General features: G+C 44.2%; 1 protein-coding gene across 2 annotated transcripts in view; it reads left to right on the top strand.

Moving 5' to 3' along the window:
* Positions 1 to 1,379: 1,379 nt before the first annotated feature.
* The window catches only part of ARHGAP20 (Rho GTPase activating protein 20), a 128,425-nt gene continuing 114,539 nt past the window's right edge, over positions 1,380 to 15,265 (top strand). The window contains exon 1 of one of the 2 annotated variants that reach the window (XM_043579281.1): positions 1,380 to 1,720. In XM_043579281.1, the coding sequence (XP_043435216.1) occupies positions 1,616 to 1,720 (105 nt within the window). In that variant the 5' untranslated portion in view covers positions 1,380 to 1,615. The remainder of the gene's footprint in view (positions 1,721 to 15,265) is intronic. The other variant, XM_043579280.1, reaches the window with a different exon arrangement.

The following is a 15,265-nucleotide window of genomic DNA, read 5'->3' as shown; positions in this document are numbered from 1 at the left end:
CTGAAAAACTGTGTGCACACATATATCCATATATATATTAGAATGATTTATGTACATATGTATTATATAAATCAAGACTTATAAAGCCTGTATAAGTCTGCTTTGAACAATGTGATGTGGACAAGGCTTAAAATGGGCTGGAACATTTTTTCCCTGTTACTTCCATAATAAACAATTCCAGAGTTTGGGGTTGTGTGTGTGTGTGTGTGTGTGTGTGTGTCTGTCTGTCTGTCTGTCTGTCTGTGTGTGTGTGTTTTGGATAGCATCTCCTGCTTGGAACAGAGCTGGCCAGAGCCCCATTCTTCTACAACCTGTCCTGATAACAGCCCAACCCCACAGGAACCTCGATCTTTTTTTTTTTTAACCACAAAAACAAATAAACCCCCTTCAACCACATAGTATCATGCAGTGGTGTCCTTCATTACTAATCCGCCCTTTCTGTAGTCCTGACTCCAAGGGAAGAATGCCACCTACCGAATCATCCGCACCAGTCAGTTGGACCTGCAAAGTGCAGCAACACTCAACTCGACCCGGGTCGGCTCCAAATCCCCTCCCTCTGATTATTCTTTGGCCTTAAAAAAATTTGCCACTATTTGGGCTGTCAGGAAGTTATGCTCTCGGCGCAGATATCTGATAAACACTTCCACATATTGTAGCCTTCTCAATGGCTAAGCCAAATTTCAGAGTGCTCTCTCTTGCCTGCATGTTCCTTAACTGCGCTTTCACGTTCGGAATGCCAGTGTCTCTGCAGCCGCAGACAGCGGAAACCGCTGTTGCAAATTGTGCAGGGTCTGCTGACCTGCGGCTGCAGAAGCCAACGAGGGCTACCCGAACAGGCTAACGTTCGGGATTGCTCCAGAGGTTAAGCGACACTGGGGGCTGCTCAGTGTGTGCGAACGCGGCACCCTGCGACGCGCAGCTCCATCCCGAGGCTTTGCGGGTGGAGTAGGGGTGGGGGTGGGGTGCGGGTGGGGGCGACCCCTCTGCAGTCCGCCGAAAGCGAGGCGGGAGTCACCGCAACTCCTCCGTTCGGGCTGAGGTCGCCGCGACTGCGCCGCCGCACGCGCCGCCGCGTCGCGGTCCCCCGCGGGCGCAGCGCTGACAGGAATGGGGGTCGGGTGCGCGTGGGCCGGGCGGCGGGAGAGGCGCGTGTCCGTGCCCTAGAGGTCCCCGTTCGTGCCACGGGCCGGTGAGCTCCTGCGGGCTGGCAAGGTCAGTCGGTCGCCTGTACCCCTAGCAGAGCCGTGTCTGCAGAGAAAGACACCCGGCCCCGCGCGCCGCAGTCCGAGGCAGCCGCTGGGCGCGCCGCGGCCCGGGGACGGCGGCCGGGGGCGGGTCCCCGCGCGGGGCGCCCGGCGCGGAGGGGGCGGGCCCGAGGCGGGGCGGGCCGCGGCGCGGACTGGCGGTCGCCGCCGCAATCGCCTGCAGCCCGCGGTGGTGAGCGCAGCGGCGGTGCATGGCCCCGACGGGAGGCGCGCCGCCCGCACCCGGAGCCCGGCTCCCAGCCTGAGCGCCGCAGCCGCCTCGGGCCCGCGCGTCCTCGCTCTGGCCGCCGTCCCGAGGACATGACCGCGTAGCCTCCTCCTGGGCTGGGCTCTGCGGGAAAGTCTTCTTCATGGAAGCGATGTCCCCCCAGCAGGAGACTCTAGGGGGGCAGCCGGGGCGCTCCTCTTCTCTGACAGGAGTGTCTCGGATCGCGGGAGGCCCCGGCACCAAGAAGGTGAGGACGTTGAGCGGCGCCCCCCGCCCGCCGCCCGCCGCCGCCGCCGCCGCCGCCGCCGCCGCCGCCCCACTCCCCGCGCGCGCCCTCCGCGCCGCCACCGCCGCGCGCGAGCCGACCGCCTCGGGGATTTAACGCTCGAGGCTCGCGGCCCGCTGCGTGTGTCCCGGGACGTTCCCGCCTTCCCCGCCCTCACGGCGCCGCCGTCTCCCAAGTCACCCCGAGACCCCCGGGCCCTCAGCGTCTAGAGTCGTAATCGCTCCCGGAGCGGCCCCGCAGCCTCCCTCCCCGCGTCCGTCCGCCGCGGGGTTGGCGGCCCGGCTGCTCTTTCAGTCGGGGCGCGCGGGCCGGCTTTGGGGCACCGCCTGTCCCCCGTCCACCGCCTCCCCACCCCCCCCCCCGAAACGCCCCGGCCGCTCACCGCCAGCAGACGGGTCAGCTTCGAGTCGTCAGGGCCCGCGCTGAGGAAGGTAGGAGGGCGGGCTGCGGCGCTCAGCCCCTCACCTGGACGCTGAGGCGCGGCCGCTGCGCGGGTTTTTGTGGGTGTTTTTGGAGGGGGGGGTCGGTTCCTGCGCCCCGCGCGGAGCTTCCGCCACGACTCCGGGTCCGCATACCCAGACCCGCAGGTATGGTTGGGATGCTAACGGTCTGCAAAGCGGGGACACGGTGGTTTGGGTCGGCCTGGAACCGGACTGGGTGGGGCCGGAGGGCTGCGGGGAGGGTCGCGGGGGCCGGGCACAGGGGCCTTCGTCCTGCAGGTTCCCCGGGCCGCGGCGGGGCCGGAGTGGGGCCCGGGCGTGGGCGTGGAGCGGCGCGGGGGTGCCCCGCCAGAGCCGGGAGGGGACGCGGGCGACAACTTGTAGCGCTCCGCTCCCGTGCACCCGGCCGCTGTGCTGCGTGCCGGTACCGACCCGGCCGGGCGTCTTGGAAAGGTCCCCGGAGCAAGTGCACGTGGCCTCGAGCCCCCGGCCTCTGCTGCAAGGCTCTCCGGGGACTGGATTTGGGGGTGTCTGGCAGCAGCCCTCGCCCTCCTCTCCAACCCCCTCCCAGGACCTCCTGGTATTTGGCCTTTTATTGCCCTGGGTCTCGGTGGTGCCCTCCCAGCTTCTGTGGAAACACATGAGGATTAGAGGAGATCGCCTAACTCTTCCCAGAGAAATGCCTGGAGGCACTGCATTTATATTAGAGCCTGGAGGGGCTGCTCAGGCCTTCCTTTGGTGCGGATCTCACAGCCTTTCCGGAGTCTGCCCAGCAGGGTCCTGGGTTGGCTGAAGGTCAGTTGAGGAGAGCTGAGGTGGTGCTCCGGAGTATCGAAGGGAATGGGAGCTGCCAAGGACGTTGACCGTGTCGCGGAGCCACCTAGGAGTGCCCATGAACTTGGTGATTTATGTATGGGCTGTAGGGCTGGCCAGCCTTTGATGTATTGAGGCTATGGTTTGTCCTTGTCGCTCTTCCCCTTGCGAGATGAGACACAGGGATAGCGTGTGTGTGTGTGTGTGTGTGTGTGTGTGTGTGTGAGAGAGAGAGAGAGAGAGAGAGAGAGAGAGAGAGAGAGAGAGAATTTACCAGGCTAGCGCCACATTCAGGAAGGTAAATGAATGTTCAAACTAATTGACACAGATTTTAAAGCTTTTTTTTTTTTATTCTTGCAAACTTAAGGAATTGGGAAAATTCGAAGATTTATATTCCTGGACAGTTGTCTTCCTTTTTTTACTAAGGGAAATTAAGCATACTGGCAAAGGACTTTGGAGCAGCTTGATCATTTATCAAGTAGTACTTGTGGAAGAAATGAAAGGTTGCCTCCAGTCTTAAGCCATTGTCCTTAAGATGCTGTCCTTCATTATACATCATAATGGGTTGTCACATTACCAGCAGTTTTTTTTTTTTCTTTTTCTTTATTAACTTAAAGGAAATAGATTTTGCTAACCTGGTCATTCTACAGCTTTTTATTCCCTTTGGGGCAGAAATGAGGTTGAAGAACTGTTTTATTTTGCATTTAATATTTTTTTTCCAGAAAAGTGCATCTATGCATATTTTAAAGAGTAACAGGCATGCCTTGATTTCAGACCTCCATGTTAGCAATGGAAAGGAATAATAATAATAAACATTTCCAAAATGTAGCTCATAGAATCATTGCCATTTATACTGTTGTGGACTCCAGTCTTCATGTAACCCAAATATCCAACAGATTGATCTTTTTTTGTTTCATCTTGCCTTTTTGGTGTTTGGTAGTTTTAGTGAGTCACAAGACTTCTAAAAAAGTCTAGTCTGCGGTTGTGGTGTTAATTTCCAAGGCTTGGATCAATGTTGTTTAAATTGACAGTTACAATCAACATTATAAAACATTAACTAGAAAAAGAAATGGTAGCAAGTTAGTAATGATAAGTACAGTTTTGTAGTACTTCTTTTTCTCTATTTCATACATGTATATGTATTTTGGGTAGTAATGTAAAATGTGTTTTTTTCTAATTGGCCAAAATTTTTAAAGACAAGTTTATTGGCCAAATCACTGTGGGGAATCAGTTCACCTGGCTTTTCTTTCTAGTTCTAGTGCTCTCTTAATGATCTTGAGGAACTCACTTGTTTCGTTGTCCTCATTTGTAAAATGGGAATCAAAAGGGTAATGGTGCAGAAACTGCTTTGAAAAGCATATAGATGGAAATTGTATCCATTATTCTATGAAAATAAGGTGATCTTGAATAAGAGAACAAACAAAACAATAGCATCTTGCAAGCTAGTCATCCTGAGAGACTTTTAATCCAGTGTACTGCCATTGCCTAAAATATGGCTCACATTCCCAGAAATTAACTGTCAAGAAGGCAGTTTCATACAATGTGGTGAAATTTGGAGTGTGTTGACCTAGATTCAAGTCTCTACTGTCTTGGTACTATCTTTCTGACCTAGGAAAATTACTTAAACTTAACCATCAGTTTCTTATTTATAAAATGAAAATAACAATAGTTAGTACCTATCTTCTCAAGATTGTTGGGAATATTAAATGTCAAATTGAGTGAATATTGTCATATAATAAGCATTCAGTATTAGCCCTAATTGAAGTTTCTCCCAAATTTGTAGTATACTGTGTGACACTTGTTTAAGCCAAAATCTCGGATTCATTTTTGACTCCTGTCATTTCTTTACAGCAACCGTCAGAAAGGCCAGTCAACTATTACTTCAAAGTGTTATCTTTAATTTCTCCACCCCACATCTACTGCTGCCGCTGTCGTCCAAGCCAAACCACCACCATCTCTCCCTTCTACCTTTGCAGAAACTCCCTAACCTTATCTAACATCTTTCTTGTTCTTCCCTGGCCCCATTTCCACTTAGCAGCGCCAGGACTTTAAAAACATAAATTGTATTGCTCACTTGTTTAAAGTTCGTAGTGGCTTTCCATCATATTTAGAATGAAATTCAGACTCCTTTTCTTAGCTTTCTCTATTTCTCCCACCTTATCTACCTTTTCTATCTTGTGTATTCTCCAGCCACGTGGATCTTCTTTTTGACATATCAGACCTTCATATTCATTCCTCTTCATTACCTCTGCTTCTGCCACAGGTCTTTGCAATATTGACTTCCTCATGTTGTTCACGTGTTAGGTCCTAGAAGCCTGTTCTGACTGCCTAAGTGGAAGTTCCCTCTCAGTCATTCTGTGTACCTTCTGTTGTTGTTCTGCTTTTTTTTGTTTGTTTTTTTAGTGTTTATTTTTGAGAGGGGGAGGGGCAGAGAGAGAGAGGGAGACAGAATCTGAGCAGGCCCTGGGCTCTGCACGGAGCCTGACGTGAAGTGTGAACTCATGGACCACGAAATCATGACCCAAGCTTAAGTCAGAAGCTTAACTGACTGAGCCACCCAGGCACCCCTCTACCTTCTGTTTTATTGTCATCTTAGCATTCATCCTTACCTATTTGCTTACTTACTTCTTGTTATGTTACCTGATCCCTTCACCAGATTGTGAAAACCATGAGAATAAGGCTCTTGTGTCGTTCAAGGCTGTCTCTCCATTGCTTAGGACAGTGCTACATATCAGGTACTCAATAAACATTAGTTGGTTTATGTACGACAATGAACAGGACAGATATGGCCCCTGTGTTCAGAGTTTTTTATGTAGACCAGAGTCAGCAAACCTTTTCTTAAGCGGCCAGATAGTAAATAATACAGGTTTGTAGACCGTAAGATATCTGTTACAGCCATCCACGTTGCTGTTATAGCAGATAAAGCTGTCATAGACAGTATGTAGTTGAGTGGGCATAACTGTGTTCCAGTAAAGCTCTACTTAGAAAAACAAGTGGTTGGGTCCCTGGTGTATAGTTTGCTGACCCCTGGCTTAGATCATTGCTGTTGATTTTTTCATTGACCCCTGGCTTAGATCATTGCTGTTCAATTTTCTGTGCTGATGAAACTGCTCTTGATCTACGATGTCCAGTTTGATAGCCACCAGCTACATGTGACTGTTGAGCACTTGAAATGTGGCTAGTACAACTGAACTACTAAAAAAATTTTAATGGCTTCATTGAGCTATAATTGACATACAATAAACTGTACTCATTTAAAGCATATAAATCCATAACCTTTGACATATGTGTATACTTGTGAAACCACCACCGCAGTCAAGATAATGAACATATTTATCATCCCCTAACATCTGTGCCCCTTTCTAATTCCTTAGTTTCCTCCCCATTTCTAGCAACCATTGGTCTGTTTTCTGTCAATACAGATTAATTTTCATTTTCAGTAATTGTATATAAATGAAATCATACTATGTATTTTTTTTTGGTGTGGCTTCTTTAATTCAATATAATTATTTGAAGATTCATCCATGTTTTTGCACATGTAAATAGTTCACTTCATTGCTGAGTAGTATTCCATCATGTGGAGAAACCAGTTTGTTTATCCCTTTACCTATTTAATAGATATTTGGTTGTTTCCACATTTTGACTATTACAAATAAAGTTGCTATGAACATTCATGTACAAGTCTTTGTATGGACCTACGCTTTCATTTCCTTTGGGTAAACACTTAGAGGTTGAATGGCTGCATCATATTTTAGGTGTATGTTTAACTTTTTAAGAAACTGTCAGATTGTTTTCCAAAGTGGTTTTACATTCCCACCAACAGTGTATAAGAGTCTAATTTCTCCACATGTTTACCTACACTTAATTATCTTTTTGATTATAGTCATCTTAGAGGGTATAATGTAGTATTTCACTATGGTTCTGGTTTTCATTTCCCTAATGACCCATGTTGAGCATCATTTTATGTGCTTGCTTGTCATCCATGTGTTCTTGTTAGTGAAGTGTCTATTCAAATATTTTGCCTAATTTTAGTTGGATTTTCAGTTTTCATGTTATTGAGTTTTGAGAGTTATTTGTGTATTCTGGACTCACGTTCTTTATCAGATATGTGATTTATAAATGCTTTTTTCCTGTCCTGTGGCTGGTCATTTTATTCTTTTAACAGTGTCTTTCAAGGAACTGAGTTCTCAATTTTGATGAAATCCAAATTTGTCATTTTCTTTAATTTTACTTAATTATGATTTATTTGAATTTAAATTCAAGTTGCCAGATGAGTCTAGTGGATAATATACTGGAAAGCACAGGTTGAGAAGAAGAGACAAAAACAACAATAATAACAAACTAATAAATGGTGATAACTGTTATTTAAAACAACAAATGTGATGCCAATTTAGACAAACATGGATGTGCAGCTAGGCCACTCTAGAATTAAGGTTTCAGGGAAAGCCTCTTTTAAGTGAGGCTTTACTCTTTTGTGAGTGGAAACGAGATGCTGTAAAAAGATTTCAAAAAGTGGGAGCAATTATTTAAAGATCCTGAAGCAGGAAAGAGTCTGATGCATTTTAGGAGCCAGTCTGTAGATGCTGTATAAGAAGCTACTCTCTTTATTTTAATAGCTACATTTATTATTTTAACCTGAAGTAGAATTTCTTACCTGGTTTATCCACCTTTATTCACTAGTCAGATAATTTGATTACTTCTAGAAAGCAAGGATTTTCTGTCACTTAGGCTCTTCAGAAGATACACAATAGATTTGTATACTAATTTCTAAAAATATGGTTCTAAAAGATAATAGAAACATATATATGTGTATATATATAATGCTTCTGGATAATGAATTCTCGATAAAACTGTATAAATCTTCTGGGTAATGTATCTTTGAAGATATCTACATTTGGGATAGAGCAGTTTTTATGAAATGAAATGGAAGCACATATTAGAATAATTTTGGTTAGGGATCACTTGTGTCATACTCAAGCACCCTCTTGGGTTTCATGTGTTAATTGAAAACTTCTTAAATAAGATGGGTGTTGGGATACAGAAGACAGACTTACAGGCCCAGAAAGTCAGTCAAAGCAATAGGATTTTAAAATAGCTCCAACATTTTAAAATGTGGCAGCTGTTGTTGTACACTTCATTCTGTCTTTTCTTTCTGCATTCTCTGGGTCCAGATCTGTTTATAGCAGCTCATGGTAGAACACCCACGAGAGCCAACTTTGGCCATGTGTGTGTGTCTTATGCTGGGGTTTGAATGAAACATCTTGGTGAGTAAGCTTTAGTTTTACTCTGTAATACTGAGGAAATATCGTATTTGTGGTTAAACCAGGATCCTACTGAATCCTTTTCCGGTGTTATTCACAAAGTGAATTTCATAAAATCAGGTACATGAAGTGGTTTTGGCTGAGAGGAGTCTGGAAGTATCAAGTTCTGAATTAGATTAATGAAAAATGGCCTCTGTTATCACTGGTGTGAACTCTGAACTTGTGAATGTACTTTGTTTCTTTGTCTGTAAAATGGTGGTGATAATCCATGTCTTGTATATCTCAAGGTTGTTTCTTATGGGTCAAAAGAAGAAAGTATGTTCTGCACTTTTGAGAAAACTGAAGAAGCCAATTAGTATCTTTTAGCAGGTGGAAGGAGGGGTAAAGCAATAAAAAGAGTTTTATTTCATTGAATTTAATACAAGAATATTTACATGCAAATGAGTGAATGCTGTCTTATTGGGCTCAGGCTGCCATAACAAAATGCCATAAATTGGGTAGTTTAAACATCAGACATTGATTTCTTACAGTTCTGGAGGCTCCGAATTCCCATGAACTCAGTGTCGGCCAATTCAGTTCCTGGTGAGAGTTTACTTTTGGCTTGTGATTGGCCATCTTCTTTCTGTGTCTTCATGGGAAGGGTTGGGGGAATCAGGGAAAGGAAGAGAGAGGAGGATGGAACTAGTTACTTCTGGTCTCTTCTTATAAGGGCACTAATTTCATCACAGGGGCCTCACTTTCATGACCTCCTTTAAACCTAATCACCTCCCAAAAACCCCACCTCCTAATACCATCACAATGGGAATTAGGGCTTCAACATCTGAATTTGAGGGGGACACGGACATTCAGTCCATAACACTGTCTTTCAAAGGGGTCACCCTTGAAGGTCATAAATGTCAAATAAGATGGAAACTTGAGCAGAAAGATAAGAATTTAATGTTTATAATGTATGGGATAGTAAAAATTTTAAAACCTCTTTATGTGAATGCCTAACTATATATAATACACATCAATGATATGAGGTAAGAATTATTAACCTATTTCTGCAGAAGAAGGAGCTGAGCTCTGCCAAGGCTACATGTAGTAAGCAGCAAAGCTGAAATTGGAACCAGGTCTTCCAACTCTATTTCTCTTCCTAACTAGATTATAGGTGCTGTTGTTGTTATTTATAACATTAGATATAGGAGAGAGTAGATCTGCATTCTATGTAACCAGCTGAGAAAAGCACATTTGAGAGGTTTTTATCCTGAGAGGTAATTTCATTCTTTGGGGAGCAGAGTCTGTCTCCAGTTTTTCCATCTACCATTGAATGTTATGTTCACTGCTGCCCTTAGGTAAACGTTAGGTAAATGCATTAGTCAGGGTTCTCCACAGAAACAGACCAATAAAAGTCCCATGATCTGCCATCTGTAAGCAAAAGACCCAGAAAAGTGTAGTTTAATTCACCACTGTCTTTTCCTGAGTCAAGAGGAGGTGAGATGTCCCAGCTTAACAGTGAGGCAGTAAAAAAGGGGCACATTTCTCCTTCCTCCACTCTTTGTTCCATGAAGGCCCTCCAGAGATTGAATGGTGCCCACTCACTGTGGGGAAGGCAGTGTGCTTTATTGAATCCAATGAGATAAATGGTGATCTCATCCAGAAATAGTTCACAGACATACCTAGAAATGTTTAATCTGGGAATCTGTGGACAATCAAGTTGACTGATAAAGTAAATCATCACAATAAATATGAACCAATAGTGACAATCAGTGCTACAGTCATTGGTCTGATTACGTTGGAAATGTGTAATTTTTATGCCTTGGTAGCTGTCATTTTCAGAAGTTTTATTTAAGGCACTTGTACTTCCGGAGTTCCTCAGCCAGGCCTATTTGCCACGGTGATCTATCAGTCTTGCTTGCTGTTGGAAAGCTTGGCATATTCCCCAAACTTCTAGAACTGCAGTTCCAAGTTATGTGTAGGTGCAATGAATTCTGTGCCTCAGATGATTCCACTATGGACAGTAACATGTTTGGGAAACCCAGTTGAAACTCTCTCAATTCAGAAAACATTTTATATCCTGAATCTTTTTTTAAATGTTTATTTAACTTTGAGAGAGAGGGAGCACATGTTAGTAGGGAAGGGGCATAGTAAGAGGAGAGAGAGAGCATGTGTATGAGTAAGGGAGAGAGAGAATCCCAACCAGGCTCCACGCTATCAGCACAGATTCCGATGCCAGGCACCATCCCACAGACTGTGGGATCATGATCAAATCCAATGAGTCAAAATCAAGAGTGAGACTCTGAACCTACTGACCCACCCAGGAGCCCCTTATGTCCTGAATCTTGAGTATAGGAAGACATTACATATGCTTCCTGGTTATTCCATTTCATACGCTTCCTAAAACTATGCTTCTATAGTTATTTTTATTTAAAATATGAGCACAATATTGCAATTTAACATGGCAAAAGAAAAATTATTTTTTTTCTGAATCTAACATTCATATGTTAGGACAGAATAAATTATGTTTTTATGGAATAAAACTTAGGACAATCTTATTTTTACACATTGATATAAAAAGTAATTACCAATTTAGGGGCGCCTGGGTGGCTCCGTCGGTTGAGCGGCCGACTTCGGCTCAGGTCATGATCTCGTGGTCCGTGAGTTCAAGCCCCGCTTCGGGCTCTGTGCTGACAGCTCAGAGCCTGGAGCCTGTTTCGGATTCTGTGTCTCCCTCTCTCTCTGACCCTCCCCCGTTCATGCTCTGTCTCTCTCTGTCTCAAAAATAAATAAATGTTAAAAAAAATTATAAAAAAAAAAGAAAAAGAAAAAGAAAAAAAGTAATTACCAATTTAAAGTAAAATAGCCAATCTGGAGAGTTGCAACTTAATGGACTTGAGTATTCACAAGTCACAGATACCTAAATAGTGCAGTTGTTGCTTTCACTAGTGAAGTGAAGATTGTTGTGAAGCAGTTTCTCACTGTCTGTTTTGTCCCGGGTCTGGTTTGGTGGAATGTGTGTGGACAGAAGGTGGAACATGTTCCGTGGACCAGGAGAGGTGAGACGGCTGATGGCGCCTGCAGAAAATGGGACTTGAGTAACCGAGGTGTCTGAATTCCTTCATAGTTCTTATCTTGCCTCCAGGACTTGGTGGCTGTGCTTCGCAAAGTAAAGATATCTTCTGCCTTAAAGGACCACGTAACAACATAACAAAAATATGTGATTATACAGCTTGCCTTCCTGGGAGTTATCCGTAGCTGAAAATGTACTAGATTTCAATTTAAATTGCCACTAACGTGTTATAAACTACAGTGTCACAAAAATAAGTGGGTATATAGCATCAGGGTTATGTATGTGCATGTATACACGCACTCGTGTACATAGTGCTTTGAAGAAATGTATGTACATCACATTACTGTGATCTGTTGGAGTTTCATGACTCATACCTCTCATGTCTCCAGAGCATTTAGCAAAAACCTCTGCTACAGGGTGAATGTTTGTGCCCTTTCTCCAAATTCATGTTGAAGGCTAACCCCCAGGATTAGATGCCAGGGCCTTTGGGAGATAATTAGGTTAGATGAGGTCACGAGGGCAGAACCCTCATGATGGGATTAGTGCCCTACTAAGAGACCAGAGAGCTTGCTCTCTCTGTGTGTTTCTCTGTCTCCCCATATGAGGTGACAGCTAGAAGTCAGCCTTCTACAAATGAGAGAGAGAGGGTCTTCACCAAGAACTGAATCTGCTGGTACCTTGACCTTGGACTTCCCAGCCTCCAAAACTATGAGAAATCGGTGTCTGTTGTTCAGACCACCAGGTCTATGTTGTTTTGTTATAGTATCCTGAACATCCTGCCTGTAAGATAAACTTTTGTTGAGAGGAACGTCTGCTCTCCCGTTCTTCCTGTTGGTATCTCAAGTGTTCTAGATCACAGGGACTCTGCAGATGCCGGTGTGTGCAGAAAGCCTGCGGGGTGAATGCTCAGTTTGGTAGTAGCAACTGCAGTGGTTTTTCTGAAGCAACCTTGGATGGGGGTGGGGTTCAGCCTTTGTTTACTTATGAAGACTTGGCTACAGTGTGGGAGGCTGGAAAGGGAGCAGAGGAAGCTGCCCCCTGTCAGCCACCAATAATGGGGCTTGCAGGCAACACGGCCCAGTTTATTTTATAATTTTGTTTCAGTCTGATTTTCCTTATCTAGGACAAGTTTAGATTAGAAACATCCGACCAGCAGCAGAAATAGGCCTGTCAGCGCTGTATGTCAGCGCTGTGCTGGGCAGCCTTGACCTAATTTTGACGGACAGCTGTCACATGGCACAACTGAAAGGTAACACCTATTTCTGGATGTTTGGTCACTTGTGTAGGGACTCTGAAAATGGAACATATGTGTGCCCACATCAGCTCACATTTCAGAGATCTGGAAAACCCAGCTGCTCTGTGGCCTTTTTGCCTTCCTTGTTTACCTGGGTCCTAATTTACACCTAGGAGAGTGTCTGTATTTTCTCTTCCACCCCTGCATTCGTCGTCTTGAACCTCAGCTTTGGCAATAGTCATTACCTGGTTATTCTCTGTCTGAATCTAGATAGACCTGGGCCTGTTTTCTATTCTCATTTTATACATTCTTGGTTTTTTTGTTTTGTTTTGGACTTGATTACTATACTCTTCCCTTGTTCATGAGAAAAGTCAGAGGAGGCTGTAATGGTAGAGCCAACCATTAGAGCTGTGTGAGATGCACTCAGCCCCTTAGCCTTTGGGCAGGTAGATGGGTACCAGGGCAGCCGCAGAACCTCTTTGTTTACCATAGTGTGCCATGGATGTGTAAATAATATCACATTGTATGGGCCATGATGTGTATGATGTATGGAAAAGATGCAGTGAAGCCCTGCCTTGTAAGGGGTTATGAGGGAGAGGGCATTGGTGTTTGACCCTGTCTACTCCAGGATGCTCCTGAAAGGGAATGCGTCGGACCAGAGGTTGAAACTGGTGACTTTGCCACAAAAGAATGTCCAGCCAACTTCAGGGCCCTCACTGATACTCCAGAAGCCCTATGGGTCCGGTGGAGGCAGAGGAACAAAGAATAATGTGTAAGGGGAGTCCTACCATCCTCATATTTATGTATGTAGAGTACGTATGCACTCTAAAGCACTCCTCTATATGTTACACTGTCACATCTCAGTGCTTTCCAATCAGGTCTCGCACATATAATCTTATTCTGTTCTTTGTGGTAGGTGGGACAGTTATGTCATCTTACAGAGAGGACTCAGAGGTTAAGTGCTAGAAACAGGGTGCAGAATTTAGGTCCAGTGCCTCCTAACTCAGAGCCCATTCTTCTACATTACATAGATTCTCATGTTTATTGTTTCATTTCAAAGTGGTTGTCTCCTAGAAAGAAGAAATGTAGCCAAAAGTAAAAACATTACTTAATCTCTGAAAAGAGCTTCTATTCTTGTACAACAGTCTACCGTGATGACATTTGTTTTAATCAAATGCTCACATTGATTCTGGATAGGATGATTATGAGTAAATAGAAGGTCATTCACATCACAGACCAACCTGCCAGTAGTGAGAAGCTTCAGCTCACCCAGCGGTCAAAACATGGTGGTAATACTAGGACCTAGAAGCAAGGCAGAAGGTTAAAATTAATGTTCTTGTTTCCTTGCAGAGCCAGTGTCTTTGAGGTATGTCTCCACAAATTAAAAGCTGTGTGTTGGGAAGACCAGAAAGAAACTGTTTATTGCTTGCAAAATTGTACAGACCGTTCACAAAAGGATTAGCTTTGTCAAATTCGAATAAGCTAATTTGTAAACTTGATTTTTTTTTTCTAGCCTTGAAACTTAAATTCTTTAAAAGCTTTCCTCAAAGCCCTTGTTTTGATGCTATGGTCATTTTAAATGTTTGAAAGCGACTTCACATTTGACTTAAATTCAGTGGAAATGCTTGGATTTTTTTCGTTATAAAAGTGACTGTCACAGAAGAAAGTATGAAAACTTGCCGTTTATCTGACTTAAATCTTTCATCCTGCTCCTTTCTTTTGAAAGGCATTCTTTTCCTATAATCTCTGTGAGAACTAAGGATGACCAGATTCGGAGTGATTTAGAGGTCCAAAACTCATACGGTATCTCTTGGTTGATATGAAGTTAAACTTCAAGTGAGGGACTACATGCAGGTTTTTATGTAAACAGTGTTTTCTGAGTTGTTGAAAATAAAAGAACAGAACTTTTTTTCTTCAGTTACCTGTTTACAATTTCATTTTCCTGCATAGACATGCTTGTGTTACCACTTTGAACTCTCACACAGGCAGTGTTAAGTCGCTGACTTCAGATACTGCTACTGAAATTTTACTGCATGAAAATAGTGAGTAAGGCTAGGGCGCCATGGAGGGGAGGGGAGAGGAGGGGGAGGGAGGGCCGGTGGCAAACCCCAGTAGACAGGTGGGCATACTCCTCAGATCTCTGAGGAATTCAAATGGAGAGCCGCTCAAACAGTTGGTACAAAAACATGTTGAACAAAATGCAAACAATTTTCATTTTCTTATATGCTACTACAGATGATTCTTATACAAATAAAGAAAATTATGGCTCTTGGTTGTGAACCAGTTTGCTGGGATGGAACCCAGTGTTTTAGTAGTTTGGTATTTAGCTCTTTTTTTTTCTTTTTCATAATTTTATTGAGCTATAATTCACATACCATACAGTTCACTCATTTAAAGTATATGATTCAGTGGCTTTTAGTCTATTGCAAGAATTGTGTATCCATTGTTACAGTCAGTTTCAGGACATTTTCATTACCCCAAAAAGGAACACCACACCCCTTCATCATCACATCCCAGTCACCTTATATCCCCAAACTCTGGGCAACCACTAATCTACTTTAAGTATGTAGATTTGTTTATTCTGGATTTTTCATATAAATGGGGTCATATGATATGTGGTCCTTTGGGACCTGACTTTTTTTTTTTTTTTTCAACGTTTATTTATTTTTGGGACAGAGAGAGACAGAGCATGAACGGGGGAGGGGCAGA

Source organism: Prionailurus bengalensis, chromosome D1 (genome assembly GCF_016509475.1).
Source record: "Prionailurus bengalensis isolate Pbe53 chromosome D1, Fcat_Pben_1.1_paternal_pri, whole genome shotgun sequence".
NCBI classification, from domain to species: Eukaryota; Metazoa; Chordata; class Mammalia; order Carnivora; family Felidae; genus Prionailurus; species Prionailurus bengalensis.
The sequence above is the reverse complement of the archived record's forward strand: the minus strand, read 5'-3'. Positions and strand labels throughout refer to the sequence as shown.